This window comes from Mirounga angustirostris, unplaced genomic scaffold, assembly GCF_029215605.1.
Source record: "Mirounga angustirostris isolate CCGP_5_RB_7025 unplaced genomic scaffold, mMirAng1.0.hap1 SCAF_13, whole genome shotgun sequence".
In the NCBI taxonomy this organism is placed as follows: Eukaryota; Metazoa; Chordata; class Mammalia; order Carnivora; family Phocidae; genus Mirounga; species Mirounga angustirostris.
The window spans coordinates 71,205,887-71,231,224 of NW_026991721.1; the positions used below are offsets into that span (position 1 = coordinate 71,205,887).

Sequence of the window (25,338 nt, forward strand, 5' to 3'; positions counted from 1 at the left end):
AGGCTAACCCATCCTCCCACCCCCCTCCCCTCTAGAACCCTGTTTGTTTTTCAGAGTCCATCGTCTCTCATGGTTCGTCTACCCCTCCGATTTCCCCCGCTTCATTCTTCCCCTGAATTTTTTATTCTCTTACATGGAAAAGTTTAATGAATAAGTATGTAGTAAGAAATAGTATGTATACGGTTACAGCTGTATTTGCTGCACCTTTCAGGAGACACATGTAAGTGCCTGTCGGTGTGGGAGCCTGTCTCAACAATAATGACATTTAAACTGTTTCTATGTCTGCCATTCTGCAATACTTCAAGCAGAAATAAAAATGCAGATATAATTGAATGACCAAGATCTTTAACTTTGCTTTTGAAGAATCTAGACAGGCAAGCATGTGTGCTCTTTGAGAAGTATCTGAAAGCCTGATGAGAGAAGCAAAAAGCAACTTGGTGAAGGATTCTGCTTCACACTGTCCACTAGTTTTCAGCCAGATTCTTTTACATTCTTCAAGCCTTGTGTTCCCCATTCTTTATTCCTCTTTTGTTATCCTCGTCCTCAGTAATCTCAGATTTCACACCACTGCATGTTTCAGAGGCAAGGCTCTAAACCTCTGGGGTGTTGCGGTTCCCAGCCCTTCCCGTTCCAGATACATCCAGGTGGGGTGCCAGTTCCTCAGTTTCAGAAGGGTGATGCCTCTGGTTTTTGGTTTTAAGGCTGGTTCAGATGATCAACAGTTCACTACTTCACCAGAAACCTCTCCAGTACTTAGCAAATGGGATGGTTTCAGATTGGAGGGACTGCCTCATAATTTTTATGCCTAGTTTTAAGTCTGTGTATGCACATGTCTCTTTTGGAGTAAGAAGGAATGAACAACAGAAGAGTGGTCAGAAAGTATCCTCACAACTTACAGAGCAAACGGTGACTTGGGAAGAATTCTTCAGGCCTGAAGACCCCCCTTCACCAAAGTAGTGTTTAGAGTGAAGTCAGTTTTGATAGGGTGAAATGTAAAGCCTACCTTTGGGATAATCTGTGGTATAATGTTCTGAAACAGCTCCTACAACCATCTTTCTCATAACACAGAACACAGACTATGGCACTGGTTTAGGTAAAAATCCCTTTTTTTTTTTTTTTTTGGCATTGTACACAATCTTGTGGTGGTGGTAGTGGTGGTATTAACGTGGATTAAAAGGATACTGACCTGAAATTCACAGTTTTACTGAAAAACTCACTTCTGTTGCTTTTGAATACCCCTAAAAGAGAAGTCTTTCATTCTATTTCAGAATGAGTTAGAACGAATACAAATAATTGCTTTCGACTTGCCATGTTGCAGCAAAGTAGCCTTTAGATGAAGAATTAATCTTCAAAACATGACATGTAACTCATTTCTCCATTTATCTCTATATTGTAGGGAACACTGGGAACACATTTAAGATTGAACCAGTCCTGGGCATCATTACCGTTTCCAAAGAACCAGACATGATGACAACGGGTCAGTTTGTCCTGTCAGTCAAAGTCACGGATCAGGGTTCCCCGCCAATGTCTGCCACTGCAATTGTGCGCATTTCTGTTACCATGTCTGATAATTCTCACCCCAAGTTCACTCACAAGGACTACCAAGCAGAAGTAAATGAAAATGTTGATGTTGGAACATCAGTCATTCTAATCTCTGCCATCAGTCAATCTACCCTCATTTACGAAGTCAAGGATGGAAACATTGATGGGATATTTACCATAAATCCGTATTCTGGTGTTGTCACCACCCGGAAGGCACTGGATTACGAGCGTACTTCCTCCTATCAGCTCATCGTTCAGGCCACTAACATGGCAGGTATGGCTTCCAATGCCACAGTCAACATTCAGATTGTTGATGAAAACGATAATGCCCCAGTTTTTCTCTTTTCTCAATATTCGGGCAGCCTGAGCGAGGCTGCCCCAGTCAATAGCATCGTCAGGAGCTTGGATAACAGCCCACTGGTGATTCGAGCCACTGATGCCGACAGCAACCGGAATGCTCTGCTGGTGTATCAGATTGTGGAGTCTACAGCCAAGAAGTTCTTCACAGTGGACTCCAGTACTGGTGCAATCAGAACAATTGCCAACCTGGACCATGAAACTATTGCCCATTTCCATTTCCACGTCCATGTGAGAGACAGCGGCATCCCCCAGCTGACGGCAGAGAGTCCCGTTGAAGTCAACATAGAAGTGACGGATGTTAATGATAACCCGCCTGTTTTCACCCAGGCCGTGTTTGAGACTGTCTTACTTCTACCCACCTATGTTGGAGTGGAGGTTCTGAGAGTTAGTGCCACAGATCCTGACTCCGAGGTGCCCCCGGAACTGACATATAGCCTAATGGAAGGCAGCTTGGATCATTTCTTAATTGACTCAAATAGTGGAGTGCTTACCATAAAAAACAATAACCTCTCCAAAGATCACTACATGTTGATAGCTAAAGTGTCCGATGGAAAGTTCTACAGTACATCCATGGTCACCATCCTGGTTAAAGAAGCTATGGATAGCGGCCTCCACTTTACCCAAAGCTTTTACTCGACCTCGATCTCAGAGAACAACACTAACATAACCAAAGTTGCTATTGTCAATGCCATTGGAAATCGCCTTAATGAGCCCTTAAAATACAGCATCTTAAACCCAGGAAATAAGTTCAAGATAAAATCTACCTCAGGGGTCATTCAGACCACTGGAGTCCCCTTTGACCGTGAAGAACAAGAGTTATACGAGCTGGTGGTGGAAGCCAGCCGTGAGCTGGACCATCTGCGTGTGGCTAGAGTGGTGGTCAGAGTTAACATTGAAGACATAAATGACAATTCTCCAGTCTTTGTGGGCCTCCCTTACTATGCTGCTGTGCAAGTTGATGCTGAACCTGGGACGCTGATTTACCAGGTGACAGCCATTGACAAAGATAAAGGTGCAAATGGAGAAGTGACCTACGTCCTACAGGATGACTATGGCCATTTTGAGATTAACCCTAATTCAGGGAATGTTATTTTAAAAGAAACATTCAACTCTGACTTGTCCAACATTGAGTATGGAGTCACCGTCCTAGCCAAAGATGGTGGAAAACCCTCTCTATCCACATCTGTAGAACTTCCCATCACAATTGTCAACAAAGCAATGCCCGTGTTTGATAAGCCCTTTTATACAGCATCGGTCAACGAAGACATCAGAATGGATACCCCCATTCTAAGCATCAATGCCACCAGTCCAGAAGGCCAAGGCATCATATATATCATTACTGATGGGGATCTTTATAAACAGTTTAACATTGACTTTGACACTGGGGTCCTGAAAGTCGTTAGCCCTTTGGATTATGAAATTACCTCTGTTTACAAGTTGACAGTAAGAGCCAGTGATGCCCTTACTGGTGCCAGGGCTGAAGTCACCGTTGACTTACTAGTTAATGATGTAAATGACAACCCTCCTATTTTCGATCAACCCACATACAATACAACATTATCAGAAGCATCTCTCATTGGGACTCCTGTTTTGCAAGTTGTCTCTACCGATGCAGACTCAGAAAACAGTAAATTGGTGCATTATCAGATTGTCCAGGATACTTACAACAGCACAGATTATTTTCACATAGACAGTGCAAGTGGCTTGATCCTGACGGCGCGGATGCTGGACCACGAGTTAGTGCAACACTGCATTTTGAAAGTCAGAGCAACAGATAATGGCTTCCCATCGCTGAGCAGTGAGGTCCTGGTTCATATCTATATCTCGGACATAAATGACAACCCTCCCGTTTTTAATCAGCTCATTTATGAATCATATGTGAGTGAATTAGCCCCCCGGGGTCATTTTGTAACCTGCGTTCAAGCCTCTGATGCAGACAGCTCTGATTTTGACCGCTTGGAATATAGCATTTTATCTGGGAATGACCGGACAAGCTTTCTGATGGACAGCAAGAGCGGCATCATCACCCTGTCCAACCACCGGAAGCAGCGGATGGAGCCTCTGTACAGTCTCAATGTGTCAGTCTCTGATGGGTTGTTCACTAGCACCGCACAGGTGCATATCAGGGTACTTGGGGCTAACCTGTACAGCCCTGCCTTTTCCCAAAGCACCTACGTAGCTGAGGTGAGAGAGAACGCAGCTGCTGGGACAAAGGTCATTCACGTTCGAGCCACAGATGGGGATCCCGGGACATATGGACAGATCAGCTATGCCATCATCAATGACTTTGCCAAGGATCGATTCCTCATAGACAGCAATGGACAAGTCATCACAACGGAAAGGCTTGACCGGGAAAACCCTCTGGAGGGAGACATTAGTATTTTTTTGAGGGCCCTCGATGGCGGAGGGAGAACGACTTTTTGCACCGTGAGAGTGATTGTTGTGGATGAAAATGACAATGCTCCCCAGTTCATGACAGTGGAATACAGAGCCAGTGTCAGGGCAGACGTTGGAAGGGGCCACTTGGTCACTCAGGTTCAAGCCATGGATCCAGATGATGGAGCAAACTCAAGGATTACTTATTCTCTGTATAGCGAGGCCTCGGTCTCAGTGGCTGACCTCCTAGAAATCGATCCTGACAATGGCTGGATGGTCACTAAGGGCAATTTTAACCAACTGAAAAACACAGTACTGTCATTCTTTGTCAAAGCAGTGGATGGGGGCATTCCAGTAAAGCACTCACTCATTCCTGTCTATATTCATGTCCTGCCCCCTGAAACATTCTTGCCTTCATTCACCCAGTCTCAGTATTCTTTCACTGTTTCAGAAGATACAGCCATTGGGAGCACAGTGGACACCCTGAGGATTTTGCCCAGTCAGAATGTCAGGTTCAGCACAGTTAATGGGGACCGGCCAGAAAATAACAAAGGGGGTGTCTTCATCATAGAGCAGGAAACAGGCACAATCAAACTTGACAAACGCCTCGATCATGAAGTCAGCCCAGCATTCCACTTTAAAGTAGCAGCCACTATACCCCTGGACAAGGTAGACATTGTGTTTACCGTGGATGTAGATATCAAGGTACTGGACTTGAATGACAACAAGCCAGTCTTTGAAACTTCCAGCTATGAGACGATCATAATGGAAGGGATGCCTGTGGGCACCAAACTCACACAGGTGAGAGCCATCGACATAGATTGGGGAGCGAATGGGCAGGTCACTTACTCCCTGCACTCGGATTCCCAGCCTGAAAAGGTAATGGAAGCCTTCAACATTGACAGCAATACAGGCTGGATCAGTACCTTGAAGGACCTGGATCACGAGACAGATCCCACCTTCACCTTCTCTGTGGTGGCCTCCGACCTCGGAGAGGCCTTCTCTCTTTCGTCCACGGCTTTGGTCTCTGTCAGGGTGACAGATATAAACGACAATGCACCAGTCTTTGCCCACGAGGTGTACCGAGGGAATGTGAAAGAGAGTGACCCTCCTGGCGAGGTGGTAGCTGTCCTCAGCACGTGGGACAGAGACACTTCTGACATTAATCGCCAAGTGAGCTACCACATTACAGGTAAGTCAGCCACACTTGGCTTTCACTCTGTGTGCTCTGCTTTCTCAAGAAAGGTGGGAAGTGGCAGGAGGTAAGAGTTGGAGAAAAGAAGGGAGATGAGATGGGGGTTGAGAATAATAAAAGCTCTCTAGGGCTGGGTAGAAGATCTCTGAGTAGGCACGGTTTTTCAGTTGTTGGTTGTTGCTAACTCAGCCTTAGTTTAGAATTCATTCCTTTGCCTGTGACAGATTACACAGATTTGTACCCAGTCCTTGAGCCACTGTATTATTTAAAAAGGAGTCCAGCCAGGGCGCCTGGGTGGCTCAGTCAGTTAAGCAGCTGCCTTCGGCTCAGGTCATGATCTTGGAGTCCTGGGATCGAGACCTACATAGAGCTCCCGGCTCAGTGGGGAGTCTGCGTCTCCCTCTTCCTCTGCCCTCCCCCCAACCATGCTCTTTCACACTCTCTCTCTCTCTCAAATAACATCTTCAAAAAAATTTTTTTAAATAAATAAATAAATAACTAGCTGAGCCCAGTAAGATTGACTTACAAGTTTTGCCTGGTAGTGAAAATTCCTATGCATGCACATGTACACACCTGTACCAGTTAAAGGGCATGGTTTGACCTTTTGCTAAAAATCTTAAGTTCTAACTCTAAACCAAAGGGTATTTCTCCCAACAACTCAGTTTACTTGGATCCCTTTTTGGTCTTTCCCAATAGTAAGTAGCGGTTCAGTGGAAAAGCCAAAATAGACCAAGGAAGTCACCCAGAGTGGACCAAAAAAAAAAAAAAAAAGTCACTATTTCTGAGGGGCAGAGGATTCCATGTCTGTGTCACTCATCAGGGGTAGCTTCCTGGGGGGTGACTGGCTTTAAACTGCAAGGGGGAAGGATGGTGGGACAGGAGCATTCTTCCTAAAAATGATTTAAGCGTTTTAAAGCTAATGTTTTGATGTTGTGACATTCAAAGGCAGAACATAAGCAAAGTGCCAAAAGATTTTAAAGAATCCATCAATACTTGTAGTCAGGTGGCTTCCCTTTAGAAAAACTACATTATTCAAAGTGAAAAATGAATTAATTAGAATGCCCTCAGGACACAGAATCTGCTTAAGTACATTAGTGGGAAAGTTAATTAATCACTGCAGAATAAGATCCACAGGAGAGCATATGTGTCAGTGGTTGGGAGCGCCACTCTTCCGCATTACTCCTGTCCTGTTTCTTCATGGAACTGTTTTCCTGATGGTGTTTTCTGTTTAAACTCTGTATGCATTTGTGCATTATCTGATACCTTCCCTTTTTTTCATTAAAATGTATATTTCTGCAGAAAAGACATGAGCGATAGTGGCAAGGGAAGAAACGTGAGTAAAGCCTATCTTACATTTATTTGCATTCAGTTTCAGACAAAAAGCTTTTTAAAGATTCTGAGGGATAATTTCTATTGGAAAGGCTTGCTGAATATTCAGCTTTAATTATTTATACTTTGTCTCTGAATTGTCAATGGATGATTTAAAGGGACCCTCCCCTCAACTTTACCGAAGTAATGAGAACAGAGTAGCTTAAAGCTACCATTACTATTAGCAGTGCCAACCACCAACTGATTTTAATTAGATTTAACTTTTGCTCTTGATCTAACACAACTTGGCTGTGCTACCGCAGTTTAACAGAGGACCATTAATCATTTTATTTAACAAAAGATGTGGGCCTGCACTGAAAGCATTTAATAGAGAGGTTAAATTTGTGCATGCTAAAGTAATATTCAACTGAAGCATAATTGAATCCTAGCCGGTGGTGGAGGAAAGCGATATCCCAGGGAGGACCCAGAGCCTAGCCAGAGCAGGTTTCTCGACCTCCACACTATTGACATTTGGGACTGGATGAGTCTTTGTTATAGGTGGCCATTCCGTGCATTGTAGGATGGACGACTGGCAGCATCTCTGGCCTCTACCCAAGAGACTCCAGTAGCACCACCCCCACCCCCGATGTGACATTCAAAAATATCTTCAGATGTTGACAAATGTCCTGGTTGGAGGTTGGGGGAGTTACACAGCCACTCCCAGCTGAGAACCACTGCCCTAGAGGAATATGCCGCCCTCATCATTTCTGCACCGTCTGCCCCCAGTATGGTCCATTTATCTCATGGCTGTCCCCCACAGCTGAGGCCCCTAGACTGACCCCACCCCCACACCTTAGAAGTGAAGGTGCAGCCTGGCCACGAAAATTCCCCTACTTCACCCTCAGTCCCTCTGGTCGGACCCAAGTCTTTGCCCTCTGCTCTTTGAGAGATTCACTGTAAGAAGCTGAGATGGCTCTATCTTTTTGGTGGAACAGAAGTCAGGATGCAGTACGCTTTCCTGATTTATTTGTTTAAGGTTGGTCTTCCCCCACTAGAATGTGCACTCCACCCCGGGAGTGGGGATGTGTGTCAGTTTTGACCGCTGCTTTAGCCCTACTGCCTGGAACAGTGCCTGGTCCGGAGCAGGGGGTAGATACTTATTGAATGCCCAACGAAACGGCAATGATCTAACCGGATCCCGGGCTTCCTGCCAGTTGTCTTGTCCAGTCTTCCTCCATGTTGCAAAAGACACTGTTTCCCTCTTCAGGATTAGAAGGTCAAGGCAGCTCTCTTCTCCCCTCCTCTTCTTGTCTTGTCCATGCAGCTTTTGTCTCCAGGTAATGTAATGATGTGGGGGAGTAATATTGCTGGGACCACTGTCGGTGGTTTCCTATAAGGAGCTTTCTACTTCATCTCTTCTCCTTTTCTTCTGCTACCACCAGCTTCACTCGTTCCGTGACCCCTCGTTAGGGCCATTTAATGCTGATGGGTCTTCCTCTGTCGCGCAAACTTTTCTCCCCCAAACCCCTGTGCTTGTAAGACACACGCAGCTGTATGAGAGAGCCTTCATTAAACGAGTCCTTAATAGAACTCACTGCCTTCCCTTGATTGCATAATCAACAGCTAATGGAATTGTCTTGGTAACGAGAGCTGTAGTGTATTACATCCTCTCTTGAGACAAAGTGGAAAGACAATTGTATCATCCAGGGAAGAGGATTGATTGTTCGCAGTTTGAATTTGATTGTCCTTCAGGGGGACTAAACAAGAGATCATCTCCAGCTTCTCTAAGTGCATTCTGTTCTCTTGGAAAGTTACTGTTTTACGTTCCTCACAAGCCAAGCATATAAATATCAGGCTTTGTTGCAAGAGAATCAGAAGGAAGTGACTGCCAATTTTTTTTTTCAGTTTTGTAAATGATACAGTCGGAGGACCAGCTGGATGACCCCACACAGGCCTCTCACTGGAGGTGTAGATCAAAGCTTTTCATTGCACATCTTCAAAAACGCTTTTTTCACTACAGGAGGGAACCCCCGAGGAAGGTTTGCCCTGGGCCTGGTGCAGAGTGAATGGAAGGTCTATGTGAAGAGACCTTTAGATAGAGAAGAACAAGACATTTACTTCCTCAATATCACTGCCACCGATGGGCTTTTTGTCACACAGGCCATGGTGGAAGTGACCGTCAGTGATGTGAATGACAATAGCCCAGTGTGTGACCAGGTGAGATTTGTGCATATATCTCCTATATATGGATGCTTTTTACTCTGCCCCTCTAAAGTTAAATCAAAACCCATTTCATTTTTCTCCTTAGGGCCAGGCTCCTTTCTGTTCTTCTCTCCTTAATTTAGTGAGCTCCATTTGGATGCAAGAGGGTAGGAAAAGACATAGGTAGCAAGTTCAGGTACCTAATTTTGCCCACCCCCCAAAAAACAAAAACAAAACCATAAGTCTTAAAATTAAATAATGTTTAAGGAATCATAAAGGACCTTAGAACTTATTCTGTCTAAATCACTGATTTCATAAAAAGAAAAATGGACCACTCAAAAGCATCAATTGTTGTTTTTCATTAAGTTTACACAGCTGGTTAGTGGCAATGTTCGTAATGAACCCAGGTCTCCAGGCAACTCACAAAGTAGCTTGTCCATCACAATACAAAACATGACAGCCAGTGCAAGGTGCCAAAGAGCAAATTTTATTTTCTTCCTTAATGAAATTAAATCACTGTTAATTTACCTTTTCCTTACTATGTGGACCAAGAGACAATATTGGTATTCTGTAGCTTGGAAAAGTATTGCAAATAGATTGAACCTATCATACGCATGGCAGATGTGAGTAGGGGCTCTGAAAGAGTGAAAGCTTGGAAAAGTATTGCAAATAGATTGAACCTATCATACGCATGGCAGATGTGAGTAGGGGCTCTTTAAAGATCATGATCAACCCGTAACACATGTCATGGTTCCACAGAAGCGGGACCTTTGTCTGTTTTCTTCACATTGTACTCCTGGCATCTAAATCATACCTAGCACATAGAGGGACTCAATCAGTATTTGTTGAATGAATGAGATTGGCCGGGGGGGGGGGGGGGGAGCAGGGCAAGAGACATACCACGTTTCATCATATATTGTAAGATGGTTCTGTGGTGAAGGGAAAAATAGCCAGAGCTAAATTACATGAATGCATTTTTAAAGATATCATTTATAATGTGAAATATGGCAATCCCCTGCAAATACTAATGACTTCATTATCTTTCTTTACCTTTGCCAGGTTGCATATGCAGCATTATTTCCCGAAGACATTCCATCAAATAAAATCATCTTGAAAGTCAGTGCCAAGGATGCCGACATTGGATCCAATGGAGATATACGATACTCACTCTACGGATCTGGAAACGATGAATTTTTTCTAGATCCAGAAAGTGGTAAGGTGAAATGTATTCTTTGGGTAAATGCCATTGTTAATCCATGAGAGAAGTTAAACTCTCATGTGGTCTCATCACTAGTGGGTAGTTAGTGTACAAGATCCTCGGTATGATGCCCTGCTCTCTAGGACTCTAAGAAATGCTAGTTACACATGGTGTCTGAAGATGGGTGCTCTGGAGCACACAAACTGTATTTGGCCTATAGAATTTGCCTTGACTTTACTTACATTTATTAGCATCAATAATCAGATGTGTCTATTTGGTTCTCCTGTTTTTCATATCTGTGATTTAAGCATCTGCTCTGTAAAGAATATAGAGTTACATCATAAATGTAAGTTGCAAACCAGACAGCAGGGCATAGGAAGGAGAGTTTTCTCTCTTGAAATCCCTTTTGGGTCCCTTCCCGATGCTTATTAATACACATGTCTGGTTTTTATTAAATATTCCTGCCTAGTTTCCCCAAAGCTATGAGCCCTCAGATTAGCCTTTATATTCAGGCAAAATTTATAAGGTCAAAGGCTAGGTATGCTAAAGGCAGATGCCCACATTGAAAGCCAGAGCTAATGGAAAAGACATTTCTTATGGAGGTACATTATTTCAGTGCTGTGTACTGGATGGTTCATCTAATGGCAATTTTTAAATGAAGTGTAAAGATCGAATAATTTGCATATCTCCAATGTTGTGTTTGGTCCTAATGAATAATAACTAACTCTTGAAGTCTCCAAAGATGATGGCTCCTCCCTGTCCCTCTCCCATGTCAGCTGGGTCCTACTGGGAAGCACTTAGCTACACAGACATATACTACTTGGCTACATAGACCTAGCAATTATTTTTTCAATAGCTAACATTCATTGAGTAACTAGTAGACATAAAAGCACTTTATGGGATATTTGTGGTAGGCTGCAAGATGAGTAAAACAAGCCATGCCCATGGGATATTGTAAGCCAGCGGAGAAGACAGACCAGTAAGCTAACAATAATAATAATAACAATAATAATAATAGTAATAAAAGGCAGAATGAAATGAGTGCCCAAGAAGGACATCAGGGGAGTTATATCTGGGTACAAGGGAAAAAGGAGGAATATGGAGATCGAGCAGAAATCCAGTAGCTGGTCTGACAAAGGGGAAGAGGAACTTTTAAAGAAGAGCTAGCATCTGAACAGAGGCAGGATCCTAGTAGCTAAAGCAGGTTCCTGCAGGCTGTGGGGGCAGCAGAAGCAGAGAGCCCAGCACAGCATAGCCGAGGAGGGCCGCCTACGATATTGTCACTGGTGAGAAGAGCTGGGGAATGGCTGGTGAGAAACATGGAGGGAGAAAGGACTACAGGCCGGTCATGGAGGGTCTCAGAGGCCCCACTGAAAAACCCCTGGAGGTTTCAGAGCAGGAGAAAGAAATAGTCCAAGCTGTGTTTGACAACTGGTGGCAGCAAGGAGGCCCTAGAAGGAAATGCTTTATAAAACATAGATGGCTTGGTCTGAGGAATGTCTACTAATTGAATTTAAGAATAATAATATTTCATGAGTCATACTTTTCACCAAATCGTGTTTATTCAGGTCTGTCACTGCTGGTTGCCATTGTCTGTTGAAATTTAAACAACCACCGCCAATCTCCACAGGGGCTGACGCCCAGGGGTTCAAATACAGACATAACTTACCGCCTCACCTTGCTAAATTCCTGCTGATCCAAACTCCTCAAATATTTCCCCGCCACGATCCTCCCCCCAGCAATCATAGGCCCTTCTATGGCCAGGCAAGTCAGGTTTACCTTGGCACAACAGGATTCCTTCGAGACCTTTTTCTGCCAAAGCCCAGCCTCTGCTTTGGTTGTTTTCCTCTCAATGATGGAGTAAAAAGATGCTGAGTCTCTGGAAGCAGAGAGACTCCCCCTTCTGGGTCTGTGGATTATTGACATGACTGACCATCAGAGAACTTAAGGTACTTGTCCATTCTCTAGGCTTTTTCTGGAGATCGGGAAGAAATCCAGAGACATACCTACCTCCTCTGGAGACCAGCTACTGGATTTCTGCTCGATCTCCAGAAAAAGCCTGGAGAATGGACGAGTACCCTTAGCTCTTGAGGTCTTGAAAGGTTGTAAGGGGCATGGAGCTTTGTAAGGTAGCCCAAAGAAGGAAACCCTGAAACCAGAGGTTTCACAGTGGGATTAGTTAATTTGAAGTCACACGGTTGATTTGTGGTTGCATCGAGAATCCCGTAAACTTTCCCCTGATGCTTGACATTGAATTTGTTCTGTTTTTTATTTTTTATTTATTTATTTTTTTTAAAGATTTATTTATTTATTTATTTATTTGAGACAGAGAGAATGAGAGACAGAGAGCACGAGAGGGAGGAGGGTCACAGGGAGAAGCAGACTCCCCGCGAGCAGGGAGCCCGATGCGGGACTCGATCCCGGGACTCCAGGATCATGACCTGAGCCGAAGGCAGTCGCTTAACCGACTGAGCCACCCAGGCGCCCTGTTCTGTTTTTTCAAGTATGAGGCACTTGAACCAAATGTCATTGGTCCTTCCTGTGCTGGGGATTCTTTATATACTTGATTCTCTGCTTAAAGAAAGAGGGTTTTTTGAAAATCCAGGCTATTTATTTTCACAGGTGAGTTAAAAACTTTGGCTTTTTTGGACCGGGAAAGGGTCCCCGTGTACAGCCTGATTGCCAGGGCCACTGACGGAGGTGGCAAGTTCTGCCAATCCGACATCCACCTGATCCTGGAGGACGTGAACGATAACCCGCCTGTGTTTTCTTCCGACCACTACAATGCCTGTGTCTATGAGAACACAGCCACCAAGGCTCTGTTGACCAGAGTTCAAGCTGTGGATCCTGATGTTGGTAAGTCAGTTGCATTAATGGGATGCTGCCATGTTTCATGCGCTTGACATATCTTCACCTTTCCTTTGGTGTCACCAGCCCACCTGGTTTCCTTAGCATGAGAGCATGTGCATTCAGCCAATGACCACGTGTCAGCTCTTCTGCTAATACACTTCACGTGCATGAGAGAACTCTGCAAGATGTCCTCCCCACCTCTTTCTAGGGTTTAAAGAAGTGATAAGACGAATTCCCTTGCCTTTTAACAAAGGGTTTGGGGTTTGTTTGTTCTTTTTTAACCTTTAGAATAAAAATAATAGCTTTCTTACTTGCCCATTCCTCCTGAACATAGTTAAAATGCTGTGTTGTGTGACAGGGAGAATTCATTTCCATTTCTATAAAGAATTACATCACATGCTTCAGCTGAAATACGACAATCTCAATTTATGGGAGTGCCCCATAGTGCAAAGAACAATTACTAAATGGGCTGCCAGTCCAATGTTAATTTTTCTTAACTGCCATTTTCCATAGTCTTTTGGTCACATAGCTCCTGACATTACTAGGCAGAATGAGGGTGGTGGAAATAAGAAGGAATTCAAACTAAAAGTTGCTAATAAAGTTTTTGTTCAAATCCACTTTGCATAATGAGATGGTGAGTTAGAAAAGACTGGAGTTAATTGCTAGGTAGTCCTTTTGAGAATGCATAAGTTATTGAGGTGATTGCATGATGGAATGTAAATACAAAAGGACATATAGACAGCCTCTTGGTTGTGCATTTTAAGAGCTGTAAATCAGAGGACTAGAGAATGATGGGGTGTGTCTGCTATGCTAAACAGGCCTTTATATAATTCAGTGTCTTATTGCTTAATTCTGAATTGAAAGAAAAATTATTGGACTAATGGAAAAGTAAATACATGATAATTAGTTGAAAACAAATGTAGAGCCCGGGGTCTCTGCATATTTCCCCTTCAAGAAATTAGTGGCTACTTTAAATTATTGCTCTTATCTCATTAGCATAATTTTCCAGGCTGAGAACCAACGCTTTAAAAGTCTGCATATTATGTAAAGCTTGGTAAAAAACAAAAACAAAAACAAAAAACGGTGAGCAGGAAAAGAGTCATTTATTGATTTATAATTATGGAATACCTACAGATACTCTTTTTTTTTTCTTTGTAACTGTATTTCAAGTTCCCTCCAAAACAGGCCCCAGGATCACCCAGGTTCATGTGTGTCCCTGAGCTTGGTCCACCACTGTCTTGTACAAATATTCTTTTTTAAAAGAGCATTAGAAAACATTCTCTGGGGGTGTGTGGGTGGCTCAGTCAGTTAAACGTCTGCCTTCAGCTCAGGTCATAATCCTGGGATCTTGTGATCGAGCCCCGTGTCAGGCTCCCTGCTCAATGGGAAGCTTGCTTCTCCCTCTCCCTCTGCTGCTCCCCAGGCTTGTACTCTCTCCCTCTCTCTCTCTCTCAAGTAAAATAAATAAAATCTTAGAAAGAAAGAAAGAAAGAAAGAAAGAAAGAAAGAAAGAAAGAAAGAAAGAAAGAAAGAAAGAAAGAAAGAAAGAAAGAAGGAAGGAAAACATTCTCTGGAATCTTATTAGCAGACTTTTGGGGTGGGAAACAGAAATTATGCAAATAAATCTGTTAATAATTTAAATTTGAGAATGTGTAATTGAGCCATAGATGAAATTTAAAGATTAATTTTTTATTTAAATTAAATTAAAATCCTAATTGTAAAAAATTGAAAATTTTTTTTTAAAGATTTTATTTATTTATTTATTTATATGAGAGAGAGAGAGAAACAGCATGAGAGGGGATAGGTTCAGAGGGAGAAGCAGGCTCCTCGCTGAGCCGGGAGCCCGATGTGGGGCTCGATCCCAGGACTCCAGAATCATGACCTGAGCCGAAGGCAGTCGCTTAACCAACTGAGCCACCCGGGTGCCCCAAAATTGAAATTTTTCTACTCAACTTCCTTCATGAAGGAGTTGGGTCTCCCAGAGATTGAAGACAGAAAGAGCCTGATTAGTGCACATGGTGTTGTGGCCAGTGGAGGAGAGGGAGATGTTACTGGCTCACAGATGTGGCTTGGGGTGAAGAACATGCAGTTAGCTCCATCGTCCTTTTCACTTCTTCTGAGTCAGCTGTCCAGGTTGGGATTTGGGGAAGAAGGGATGACTAGACTCTGGGCCTTTAGCTGAGCAGAGATGATAAAGTCTTGAAAGGACCAAAACCAAAATAATGATCTTATCAGCACCTGCCTCTGCTTATTTGCACTCATTAGCCAAAGGCTTACGTTCAGAGCTTCAAGTAGACACAGAGGTTGTGAGTGCTGCTCATATAAAGTGCATTCCCCAGGCCATTGTATCTGCCTCAGAAAATTCTAGCATAGGATATCAGATCCTGGTTCCTTTTCTAGGTTTTTATACAACTCATATAGCTTTAAAAAAATAAAAGAACTGGGGCGCCTGGGTGGCTCAGTTGGTTGGGCAACTGCCTTCGGCTCAGGTCATGATCCTGGAATCCTGGGATCGAGTCCCGCATCGGGCTCCCTGCTCAGCGGGGAGTCTGCTTCTCCCTCTGACCCTCACCCCCCTCATGTTCTCTCTCTGTCTCATTCTTTCTCTCTCAAATAAATAAATAAAATCTTTAAAAAAAAATTAAAGAACTAAGACAGCTAGGAAGAACAAATGAACCCACAAAAATGCAAACTAGACGCCCCCCCCCAACCATTTCCCAGGCACCATGCTGAGGAAGTGGGTGGGCCGGTCCTGGCCAGAGCTTTCTGGAGGATTCCAACAACAGAGGCATCAGTCTCAGCTGTCATCAAACCAACATCCTCCAGAGTCCCTGGGTGTCAGTAACTGATGGCCTACACTATTTTCATTAGCAGCCCAATCAGAACACTTCCCTTCTCTGTCTTTCATTAGGGACCACAGAGGAGCATGAGGCTGCGTACTGAGATTACCAGCTCATCAAGTGGGCAGTTCCTCTCAGGGCCAAATTGAACCTCTGGCCTGAAGCTGAGTTTGCACACGCATCATTAGACTGACTCCGACGCTCTCGTATCTTTAGTTTGTCTTACATAGTGTTCCAAAAGTTTGATTCAGTCGTCAATAAAAGTCAGGAGATTTTTATTCAAAATTTCAAATTCTGACATTTTAAAAAACAGCAACAGCTCTCAGAAGACTCAGCAATTTCAGGTACACAGTCCCACAGTGGCAGGAGCTGAAAGAGCGGCAGGTGCCTTTTTGATAACTACCAGCGCTCACCCACCCTATTTCCAGCCACTTCGCTTATTTATGTTATTGCCTGACCCCCTGGGCCCCTTTGGGACAAGAAAATAGCTGATTTTTAAAAAACTTTTATTTTGAAATAATAATAGGTTCACAGGTAGTTGAAAAAAAAAAAAAAGAATGTGCAGAAAGTCACATGAATCTTTCACCCAGCACTTTCCCCCAGTGAGGATATCTTGCATAACTGTAGTACATTATCTGATTCGGTGTGTGTGTGTGTGCATTCACGTGTATGTAGTTCTATACAGTTTTATCACTTGTGCGGCTTCATGTAACCACCATCACAGAGCTCCCTCCTGCCACCCCATCATAGCCACACCAACCTCTTCCTGGCACTTCCTTCCCAATCTCTAACCCCCAGCAACCACTAAGCTCCATATCTATAATTTTATTATTTCAAAAACATTATTTAAAAGGAATTATATAGTTTATCATTTTTTGAGGTTGGCTTTTTTCACTGAACAAAGATCCATCCCAGTTGTCCATTCCCTCGAGATTCACCCCAATTGGTTTTTGTTCCTAGTGAAGAACATTGGCTCCATTTGTGTAAATAACAGGGCTGTTTGGTTCATGAAACTTCTTTTGTTAAGCATATTCCCTTACCTGAAATTATAAATTATTTCATCACCATTTAGCTACAGCATATACTAAATCATTATAAATTACAGAGAAAAGACAAGGCTATATTCCCCTGAAATCTGATTCCATAACTTCATGAATTCAAAGCTCTTATAAGGATTTGCTAAACTTATATATCCTGATTTTCTCATTTGAAAAACCATTACTGCTTTTAGCCAAACAACTCTTTCCTATGCTGAATTCATTATTCATAATAAAACTGCACTAATGTTAGAGTAACTGCCTAAGTTAAGAACAAAATCAAAACAGAAGAAGACAAGATAAATTCAACACCCATTTTATGAGCTCTAAGAAATAGCATGGCAACTGTCTAGATTTTAGCAATTAAGTCTTAGTCTTCCTGTAAAATAGAAATATCCTCAATCCCATAAACTAATGACATGACTTTATGACCTAACATGCTTAAAAAGGTAATCCTTTGAGTAAAGATTAAGGGACCTTTTGTTGTACTACCTCTTTGAGTTTAATATCTTACTATTTAGTCTACCTCTTATAGGTAGGATTTGTGTCCAGCTTCCTAATTTTGAGGGTTTTCTAAGCTAGCAAAGGAAATATGCAGTGATGAAGATCAGAGCTAAAGTCTGTGACCATTTTAGGCAAAGTTATATGAAAATAAAATGTAAACATGCTCTGCAAAATATGCTATAGCTCATGATTTATTGAGAGGACAATTTCCAGATATTTGAGATGCAAGAGACATACTTTTCCTCTTTTGGACCAGGGACATAAAGCAAGGAAATGTTCTAATAAGCAACTCACTTACTTCTTGCCTATAAAATATTTCCTGCAAGGTTTGGAACTTCTTTCAGGGATTTCAGAAAAACTTGGGGGCTCATAACACACATTACAATTATTTTCCATTCAATTTAACAGAAATTTAGTGAGTAGCTAAGTAGAAGACACTACAGAAGGTACTGCAAGATTCTCAAACATGAGGAATGTGCAATGACAGACCTCAGGTCATATGCAGGAGTGAAGAACATGAAGCAGGAACACACATACCTATAAAAAAGGCAGAGCTCCCAGAATGAATAGGATTTCAATAGGCAGAGGTAAGAAAGCATTCAGGAAGACAGGAACCACGAGGATAAAGTTGTAATGCTGTAACATGTGGACCCAACTCAATAACTGGGAGAGTATCATGTCATCTGGGATGGAGAGAAGTAAATGAGATGAGAAAAGTCTTCTGGGCCTCACTGTGGTGGTTCACACAGGCCAGGGATTATATACTTAAACCAATAAGTGGAAAAGAGCCACTGAGCACTTTTGAGAAAAGAACTCATCAATTCTGGGTTTCAGAAATGCTAATCTGGTAGAAGCATCTAAAATGAGGGTGAGGGAAGCTCCCAGGAGGGTATTGAAAAAGACCACAAGGGCCAAAATTAGAGTGGTGGCTTTGGGATTTAAAAGGAAGGAGCATGGCCATCACCCAAAGCAGCTCCCATGGGGTGGGGTGAAGGGGGGAAGGGTGAAAGGAAAGCAGCCCTGCCTACCAGCACACCAGCAGAAGCCATGGCTGGACCTCTCAGCCAGCCACACCAGTGCACCCACAGCTGTCACGGCCCAGCCACACAGCCCACACAGGGGACACCCCTGGAGTGCCTTGCTCTAGACACCAGTCCTTCAAGACTGGGAGACACAGCTGAGCCACCTAACATAAGAACAAACACAGAGAGGGGTGCATGGGTGGCTCAGTTGGTTAAGTTGCTGCCTTTTGCTCACGTCATGATCCTGGCATCCTGGGATTGAGCCCCACATCAGTCTCCCTGCTCAGGGGGTAGTCTGCTTCTCCCTCTCTCTCTGCTCCTCCCCCCCTCCCCCCCCCGCTCATGCTCTTTCTCTCTCTCAAATAAATAAATAAAATCTTAAAAAAAAAAACAAAACAGAGATCCAGACAAAATGAGATGGCAGGGAATATGTTCCAAATGAAAGAATAAAACAAAACCTCAAAATTAAAAGAAGCAGAGATAAGCAATTACCTGATAAAGAGTTCAAAGTAATGGTTGAAAAGATCCTCACTGGACTGAAGAGTGGATGAACAGAGTGAGAACTTTAACAAGAAATATAAAATATACAAAAGAACCAATCAGAGTTGAAGACTACAATAACTGAAATGAAAAATACTCTAGAGGGAATCAACAGCAAATTAGATGATGCAGAGAAATGGATTGGTGAGCTACAAGACAGGATAATGAAAAGCACCCAAGCTGAACAGCCAAAAAGAAAAAAGAATTTTAAAGAATGCGGGTAGTTTAAGCAACCTCTGGGACAACATCAAGCATGTTGCATATAACATTTGCATTATAGGGGACTCAGAAAGAGAAGAGACAGAGAAAGGGGTAGAAAACTGATCTGAAGAAATAATAGCTAAAAATTTCTCTAACCTAGGGAAGGAAACAGACATCCAGGTCCAGGAGGCACAGAAAGCCCCCAACAAGATGAACCCAAAGAGGTCTACACCATGACACATAATAATTGAAATGTGCAGGGAGTTTGCTTCAAGGGCTAGAAGAAACGTGAGAGGAAGTCACCAAGAAATGAGGAGGAGAAATGCCTCATTCACTGAGGGCTCTGTAAGTAGTGCATTACATTAATGAGTGGGTGCAACTGGTAGAGTGAATTGATAGAAAATACAGAAATTCTCTCTCAGAGTCTTCTGGAATGATGCCTTTCCCTCAAAAGTGAATAGTTAGGTCCTCATATTAACAGAGAACAGGAAAGAGACAGAGAAAAGTGATCTTGTGGTAGAACTTTCCCATTTTTACCCAAATGTTTGTATTGACATAGCCCTTAGAATTCTTAATTTTGCACTGTCATTCACTGTAATAATGTAAACTTGCTGTCCATGTTGGAGCTTCATTTTCTGAGTATTTAATGAGGGAGTTGGTATCATGACTCCTGTGCTGTGCTCTCGTGGAGCAGATGCTGGAATGAACTTGATTTTCCAAACACCAGTCTTGTCAGAGGAAATGAATGGCTGGCCTGGTATCTTGGAGCATTATTTGCTCTGAGAGGGTAGCTCCTTATGAACGAGCAAGAGATTATTTATCTGAGAGTAATGTTCACAAAAATAACCCGTGAGTGTTGTTAAACAGAGATCTTTCTGACCAAACCACAGTAAATGAATCTCTCCAGTTGTTTTTTTATCTCTTCTGACTCATCCTAGCCTTGTGTATGTGCCACTTACTGAGAGCCATGAAAAGGGACTTGGGAAGAAAAGCAAAGAGAGGAGATAAGTTCTCAGCGAAGTGTTGTGGATTAGGTGCTGGAACTATGACAGAAAAGCACACCGAGAGCTCCGGGCTAGTGGGTTCCTGCATCTTTATGGGACAAACTCTGAGGGAGTGTCATTCACACCAATCTATAAGGACCTCACTGAGTGCTCACATGGCCTTTCCTTGGTGTGTGCAGTAGAGAGAGAAGGAGTTCTCTCTGTCTTCCTCTTCTTATAGACCATGAATCTTATTAGATTAGGACCCCATCTTTATGACCTCATTTAACTTAATATCCCCTAAAAGCCCCATCTCCAGATACAGTCACCTCAGGTTTAGGGCATCAACATATGAATGGGGCGGGGACACAATTCAGTGCATAGCACTCTGTCACTCTCCTTTGGATCACTCATCTTGGGGAAGAGAGCCATGATATTGTGAGGCAGGCTTGTGAGAGGCCCACATGACGAGGGACTGAGTATTAACAACTAGATGAGGGAGCTTGAAAGTGGATCCCCACCTCCATTTGAGCCTTCAGATGAAGCTGCAGCCCCGCTCAACAGGGAGATGAGAAACCTTGGGCCAGAGCCAGCCAGCTAAGCCATGCCTGGATTCCTGCCCCCCAGAACCCGTGAAATACTAAATATTTGTTTTTTCATGCTAAGTTACGAGGTAATTTGGCATGGAGCAATAGAGAACTAGCACAGTAATGCAAGTGTATGGGCCTTCTGAATTCTGTCCACATATCCTTAAGAATTCCCTGCCGTAGCTGTTACCCTCCTACAGGCTCCACTCTGTGAGGAAGAAGGGCTCTCATGCAGAGCGGTGACAATTAAAACAGGGCCCTCCCTCAAGGAAAAGTGGTTCAGCCAAGCTGGGAACATGCTGCTTTGATGTGGTGGGGTGAGTGGTAATGCCAGAGCATTGGCTGCTTCTTGTTGGTGTTCTCATGGTGTTCTCATGGTTTCCTGGATTCTCCCTGGGGCAGTAGGCCCACTGCTGTGCATAGTACCCTAGCAAATCTTGGGATATTACACTGGAAAGGCCCTTTGACAAAATCCAGTCAAGACCTTTCTTTTCCCAAGGAAGAAACTGAGTCCCCTAGTTAAAGAGACTTCTCCAAGATGACTTTCTTAGAGGCAGAGTGAGATCTAAAAGGATGATATCCTGACATCTCAGTCCAAGGCTCTTTTCTGTATTCTAGTAATTTCTACCAGAAGATGATTCAAGAGGGATTCAATCTGTCTGCTCTTAAGTACCATTTTTCTATGTCTTTCCTAATGCTTTAGAACTTGTCACCTCTAAGCTGTTTAGGTCAGTGATTTAATGTGGTTTTTTTCTTCTTCCCCAAAGCTCTGTTATTCTCTAAAGTATTGAATCTTTGAAGGTTGCTGAGGGACTATTAAAATTTTCGTAAAAATTAAATAATCCCCCTGAAGACTTCGAGACATAACCCATTTCTGGAGCATGTTGTGGCTGAAACCCTTTATCTCTTGAGGATATCAAAAAATATAATGTTATGTTTGAAGCCTCTCTCCAGATAGCCCCAAACACTGACACGTGTAATCTTATTATGGCAGAAGAGCTATTGATAGTCTCACCTCAGACAGAGAAACGAGGTTCAAAAAGGTTAGGTTGCTCTCTCAAGCCATCTGGTACATGGAGGATGGTCCTGAGCAAAGGTTTCGTGGTCCCATAAACCCCTGAATTCTTGCCCTCCCACCAGCATCAGGACACCTTCTGCGGTACCTGTGGCTCTATGGTGGACTGTGGCACCCCATGTCCTCCTTGTCACATTTGCCTGTCACTTTGGGAAGCAACATCCTACACTAATTTTGGGAGGAGACTGGATTAAATATTCCGGTTCTGACCTTTACTAACTGTCTCACCTTAAATAAGTTACCCGGCCCTTTTGAACTCCACTTCCTCCCTGGAAAAATGGAGATACGAATTCCTTGTTTTCCCACCAGACCATGAGCGCTTGGAGGGCTGGGGCACCAGCCTTCTGTGTCGCCAGCACTGGTGTGGACCAGCCACCCAATACATGTGCCATACCTGTCTGCTGAACTGCCAAGTTGTTGGGAGAGCAACATGAGACATTCCATGTTAAGTCCTAAGGTCATGTCTCATGCGTATGTGGGCTTTCACTCACAGAGCCTGGACTCCCCCGTGGAGGAAGGTTCAGACGCTGGAAATTACTCTCTCCATGTCCACTGGGGAGAATGTGAGTGCTTTCTGTCACACAGGGCTTAATTTGGGAACATGAAATGACCCTCTATGCCTAAGAAATTAAGATGCCTTCAGTTGATTAGAGCCCTACGAACTACCCCCTCCCAAATTCCGGGATCCAACGCCAGAGGAAAAATAATGCACAAGAATCAGACAAACTGGTTATCAGCCCTGGCTGTGCATTAGAATCCCTTTGAGAGCTTTTAAAAATAAACAGACAAAAACAGATAAGACAGGCGAGTGCTCCATCCCCAAAATCTGATTCAGAAAGACTGGGGTAGGGCTCGATAAACATTTTTTCCCCTCATTTTGAATGTGATGCCTTGCCTGGTTTAGAAGCCTTTGCATTTGCCATGTATAAGTTGTTATCATTATTATGCTTCTTAAAAATCCCGTTTCTTTCAGGGGTGCCTGGGTGGTTCAGTCAGTTAAGCATCCAACTCTTGATTTCAGCTCAGGATCATGGGAACATGAGATCAGATTGAGCCCTGTGTCAGGAGCCTCTGCAGGGAGCCTGCTTAAGATTCTCTCTCTCTTCTTCTCCCTCTGCCCCTCCACCTACCCCCACTCACAGATGCTCTCTCTCTAAAAAAATAAATGAATAAATAATAAAATAAAATCCAATTTCTTCCAAGTAGGGGGTCAAAACAAACAAAACAGCTAATTCCCTCCAGAAAAGAGTATCTTACTGAAGGATTTTAGCACCGCCCCCTACGGGCAAGGAATTCTGATTTCTAACAGTTGATAGTAGTGATTCATTCCCACCCACTCACCCATTCACACACTGCTTCACTCCTGGGTGCCACAAGGCTGGTTAACAGCTTCTGAGCTCCTCCGTGGGTCAGTCCTGATCCAACATGCAGCAACTCGGAGGACAGGTTTACGGGAGTGCTGGTGTCCTGGGGAATTTCCACCTATGGCTGGGCATTTTGTGCAGACACCATGGACCCCCTGCTTTGGCTTCTTGCCACTGCAGGGTATGTTGAGGCTCAGTGGAGTGTGCTCATCAGCTTTGCCACAGGATACTATCATTTCACCTTGTGAAGCCTCCTCGACAGATACAATTATGTTGTCCATCATCTGTGGGGCGCTCTTTAAATAACTTCTCACATATTACAAAATGCTTCCCATTCAGACAGCCTCTTCATCCCACTCCTCCAGTCTTCCTTCTCTCTCTGCTAATTCGTCCATTCACTTACGCCCAGCTTTTCATTTACTCTAGCACTAACTGTACAGCTTTGATAATTTGCTAGTGGTCCTGAAAATAGACAGCTTTAGCTCCTGCCCTTCTAAACTTGTTTAGCAATACTGAACCCTTTGCCCTTCTCTGAGTACCCAATGTCATCATTCTTTACTTCACTTGTGTTCATGTCACAGAAATGCCCCTTCTTCTCATCACTTTTCCACTTTGGTACCCCTGACAACTCCCACCTTTCCTTCTTGACTCAGCTGAGTTGTTCCCTTCTCTGGGAAATGTCCTTTGGCCATCCCTCTCCAATAATCAACCAAATCCATGTTTGTCTCCTGAGGGATGGGGGACATTGAAGGACTGTGATTCTTCTGTGCATCCCTAGTGTCTGCGATGTGGTGGGAGTCCTGTGAGGGTTTATTGGTTGGAAGTGAATTATTGGATAGATGAATGATTGATCCAGTGGTCATACATAACGACCCACTTAGGAAATGTTTTTAGTATTATTGCTGGGTAGTCCAGCACAGAAGTTCTATGCACCAAAAAAGTGGAGTTTTGAGTACTTTGATGAATTCTACCTACACTTGACTCTCCCGGGCTTAGCAAACTGCCAAGCCATAGACAGTTGGGAGGGTTTATGTCCAGATGAGTTGCAGTCTTTGAGGTATCATGGAAGGTGGTGTCACTCACCGGCGGGGCTGGCTATAGGGGAGTGCAGCCTTTGCAGGTGTACAGACCTCTTGCTTAGAAGGGCGCCATGTTGGTTTAACTCTCTGCTGGGACTATGCTGAACTTCACAACTTTTTTTAAAACAAGGGGCCCTGCATTTTTATTTGTCATAGAACCTCATAATCATATTGCCAGTGCTGCCCAGCAGAGCATCTCCCCAACTCTGTGACTGGGGCTGCCTTCTGTCCTTTTTGAGGAATCAAAAAGCTCCGGGATTCCTGACCCCAGAGTTGGTATTTTGCCTGGGGAAATGTGCCAGGGTTAGTCATCACCCAATGAAAAACTTGTAAAAGGCACTTAAAATGGAAATAATCAGAGTCTAAAGTTCAACTTGAAAAGTAATTGCAATTCTATGAACCTCCTAATGGCAACTTTTATTTTCTATTATCTGAAGGCCTTAATTTTAAAGATAGAAAAAAGCGGTCAGTTTGAGTTCTTTCACTGTAATGGGACTTTACTTGCCTCCCACAGACCATGAGAGGAGATTTGAGGCTAACCATTTTCTTCCACAGCTTAATTTAAGGATACAAAATAGTTCAAAACAATGTATCACTTGAAATAACGTTATATGAAACCTTGACAAAAAAAAAATATTTTCTAAGTAAAGTCAGTATCTTTAGGAGCACAAGAAAAAAATGAGAAATGGAAATATCCAGAAAAAGAATTCACATACAATATATAAATATCCTTTTCTACAATTACTTCAGATGGCATGTATGTTGAGAATTAAACTGGCCTGGAAAATAACTCGGAAATTTGACTGCTCCCCAAATTGGTAATAAATTTTCCATTACATGATGTCTATAATAGTCCTTCCACTTGCTAGAAACATGATCTGTGTCCACTATATAAAACCTAGAAAGATATGCAAAAGGAAAAACAAGTCAATTCTAACCACTGTTGCTATTTGGATGAAGTCCCTTCCACCTTTTTTCTTTACAAAAATGGACTCAAAAACTAGATATTGTTTTGTAACCTCCTTTTTTCACTGGCTCACAAGCATATTTCTGTGTCACTATATATTCTTTTACA

At 43.2% G+C, this 25,338-nt stretch overlaps 1 protein-coding gene across 2 annotated transcripts in view; it reads left to right on the plus strand.

Annotated features, from left to right (window-relative positions):
* Positions 1 to 25,338, plus strand: part of FAT3 (FAT atypical cadherin 3) — a 519,284-nt gene that overhangs the window by 427,891 nt on the left and 66,055 nt on the right. For both annotated transcript variants that reach the window (XM_045892830.1, XM_045892831.1), the window contains exons 9-12: positions 1,397 to 5,470; positions 8,802 to 8,998; positions 10,043 to 10,196; positions 12,804 to 13,037. In XM_045892830.1, the coding sequence (XP_045748786.1) occupies positions 1,397 to 5,470; positions 8,802 to 8,998; positions 10,043 to 10,196; positions 12,804 to 13,037 (4,659 nt within the window). The remainder of the gene's footprint in view (positions 1 to 1,396; positions 5,471 to 8,801; positions 8,999 to 10,042; positions 10,197 to 12,803; positions 13,038 to 25,338) is intronic.